We start from the raw sequence: 2,377 nt of genomic DNA on the forward strand, positions 1-2,377 counted from the left end.
ACACACACAGAGGAACACACACACACAGAACACACAGGCACGCACACACACACACACACAGGAACACAGACACACACAGAGGCACACACACACACGCACGCACAGAGGAACACACACACACACACAGAACACACAGGCACGCACACACACACACACACAGGAACACAGACACACACAGAGGCACACACACACACGCACACACACAGGAACACGCACACAGGGACAAACATACACACACACATTGTTTTATGAATATTTATTAATCCTAATATCTCAGTGACTTATTGATAGTTTATTATTTACGTTAAACAACGTTGTTGATTTTTATTAAATTAATGTTTTGTTCTGACCAGTCAGATATTTAGGGTGAGAGATATTTCCAGACGTAAAGTTTTATTATTTTTACTTTATTTTCTCCCTGCTGTAGAGTGTAGAATATTATCACAAGACATTATTAGTAATAATAAAACATATCATCATATAATAGTGAATTTAAATTCTTGTTTTAGTTCATTTGTATTTTGTGAAAACTTTATAAATCCTGAAAATGTCACTGCAGCACCTCAGCATGCATCTGATCTGACCCGGTCCGGTGTCTCTGTCTCCCCCTGCAGGTGGAGGTGGATAAGCAGGTGTTCCGGGGAACCGGTCCCAATAAGAAGGTGGCCAAAGCCAGCGCGGCGCTCGCCGCTCTCAGCTGCCTGTTCTCCGGGTCCAAACCGACCAACGTGAAGAAGAAACGCCTCAACCCAGCAGTGAGTTCAGCTCTGAGGGAGGCTGCGCCCCCTGCTGGCCAGTGGCTCCAGTTCAGCCCTGATCTCTGTGTCTGTCTGTGCAGCCGAAGCGACCCCTGACCTCTGTGCTGACCATCCCGACGCTCGCCGCCAGACCTCCACGGGTCCCCGTCCTGCCCAGAGCGCCGTACATCAGCACGGCCCCCACACACGGCTACATCCCCCCAGGTGGGTCCGGCTGCAGATTAAATCTACTTTCAGGATTAAATGAAGATTTTTCTGCTGCTTGGATCAAAACATGAAGAGAAAACTAGAATTTCCTCCAGAGATCATCTGAACGTCGCTGCGGCTCGTTTCTGTTTCCTTATGGTGGATTCACACCTGAAAGACGAACCTGCTGAAATCCAACAAGCTGAGTTTCTGGTTGCCATGGCGATTGGCACATCTTCTTGGCAGCAGAGGAAGCCCGCAGCATCACTGTTCATGACTGAAATGAACACCTTCTGTTCCTGCTGGAGACGAAGGTTCACTGAGAGAACATTAAAGTCTGAGACTTTAACACAAAACACGTTGGAGCAAAAACTGTAAAGATCTATAATCCATAAACATTTACAGTTTAGTTAAAATGTTCCTGAATGTTTTAAGGTTTATATTCAGGCTAAACTGTCCAAAACGCTGCTTCAGTAAGGCCATCCCAGAGTTTTGTGTTTCAGATTTAATCAGCATTACTGCATGTTTGGACTGATGTAAAAAAGTCAGTTTTGATCTAAACTCGGTCTAAAAATGTTTAGCAGAAACTTCGATTTTAAAAATTTTACTCCCGTTCTTCTGTTTCTATTTATCAAATGGGATCAATTATGCAAAATGAACTCTCTGCCCACTTTAGTTCTTCCCTTTTGGTCTTTACTGCTTCCAGAAAATAAACAGAAAAATAGAGCTTAATGTTTATTGTGTCTGGAAAACGAGCCGTTTCAAAAACCTCCAGCAGCAGCTCATTAGCATAAAAGTGACGGCGCAATAAAACATCTGATTCTGAAAGAGGCTCAAACAGGCAGAACTGAGGAGATGAAATCTCATTAATAATAAACATGTTTGTAGTGCATAAATTTACTCTAAAATGAAGCAAAATGAAACATAATGCCACCTCTACAGGAAGCTGTGTGTTTGTGTAGCTCTGATATTTTCAGCTTCTTTCTGAAACAAACTGGAGTTGTGCTGCAGTGAGGCGGTTTTTCTCCTCAGGTTGCTAATAAAGTTCTGATATTTCTTCCTTCCTCCCCCTGAGGAAACCAGCTGCAGGTCTGGAGGTTTTCTGACCGTCGGTGGGAGGAAAACAGATCAAACTGTTTCCTGATGGTGACGGACGTTTTGTCTCCTCTGCAGGTTTCGGTGCTCCGTACGGCTACAGCCCTGCTGCCCCCCTTCCTGCCTACAGTAAGCCCCTCTACCTCTGATCAATAATCAATAATCCATCCATCATCCCATCACTCCAGCTTCTGTTCTTTGGCTCTTCCTCAGGTCTTCCCTCCAGATTGCCCTCAGTAGTTGTTCCCGTCATCAGAGTCCCCCCCGTTTACCCCGTCGCCCACCTGTACCCCTATTAGCCCCGCCCACCTGTACCCCTTTTAGCCCCGCCCACCTGT

The 2,377-nt window shown here is 45.3% G+C and overlaps 1 protein-coding gene across 3 annotated transcripts in view; it reads left to right on the forward strand.

Annotated features, from left to right (window-relative positions):
• Positions 1 to 2,377, forward strand: part of LOC103470702 (spermatid perinuclear RNA-binding protein-like) — a 41,796-nt gene that overhangs the window by 36,703 nt on the left and 2,716 nt on the right. For 2 of the 3 annotated variants that reach the window (XM_008419327.2, XM_017306873.1), the window contains exons 15-17: positions 615 to 755; positions 839 to 962; positions 2,118 to 2,168. In XM_008419327.2, the coding sequence (XP_008417549.1) occupies positions 615 to 755; positions 839 to 962; positions 2,118 to 2,168 (316 nt within the window). Of the gene's footprint in view, positions 1 to 614; positions 756 to 838; positions 963 to 2,117; positions 2,169 to 2,252; positions 2,372 to 2,377 lie in introns of those variants that run through there. The other variant, XM_008419328.2, reaches the window with a different exon arrangement.

Source organism: Poecilia reticulata, linkage group LG9 (assembly GCF_000633615.1).
Source record: "Poecilia reticulata strain Guanapo linkage group LG9, Guppy_female_1.0+MT, whole genome shotgun sequence".
NCBI classification, from domain to species: Eukaryota; Metazoa; Chordata; class Actinopteri; order Cyprinodontiformes; family Poeciliidae; genus Poecilia; species Poecilia reticulata.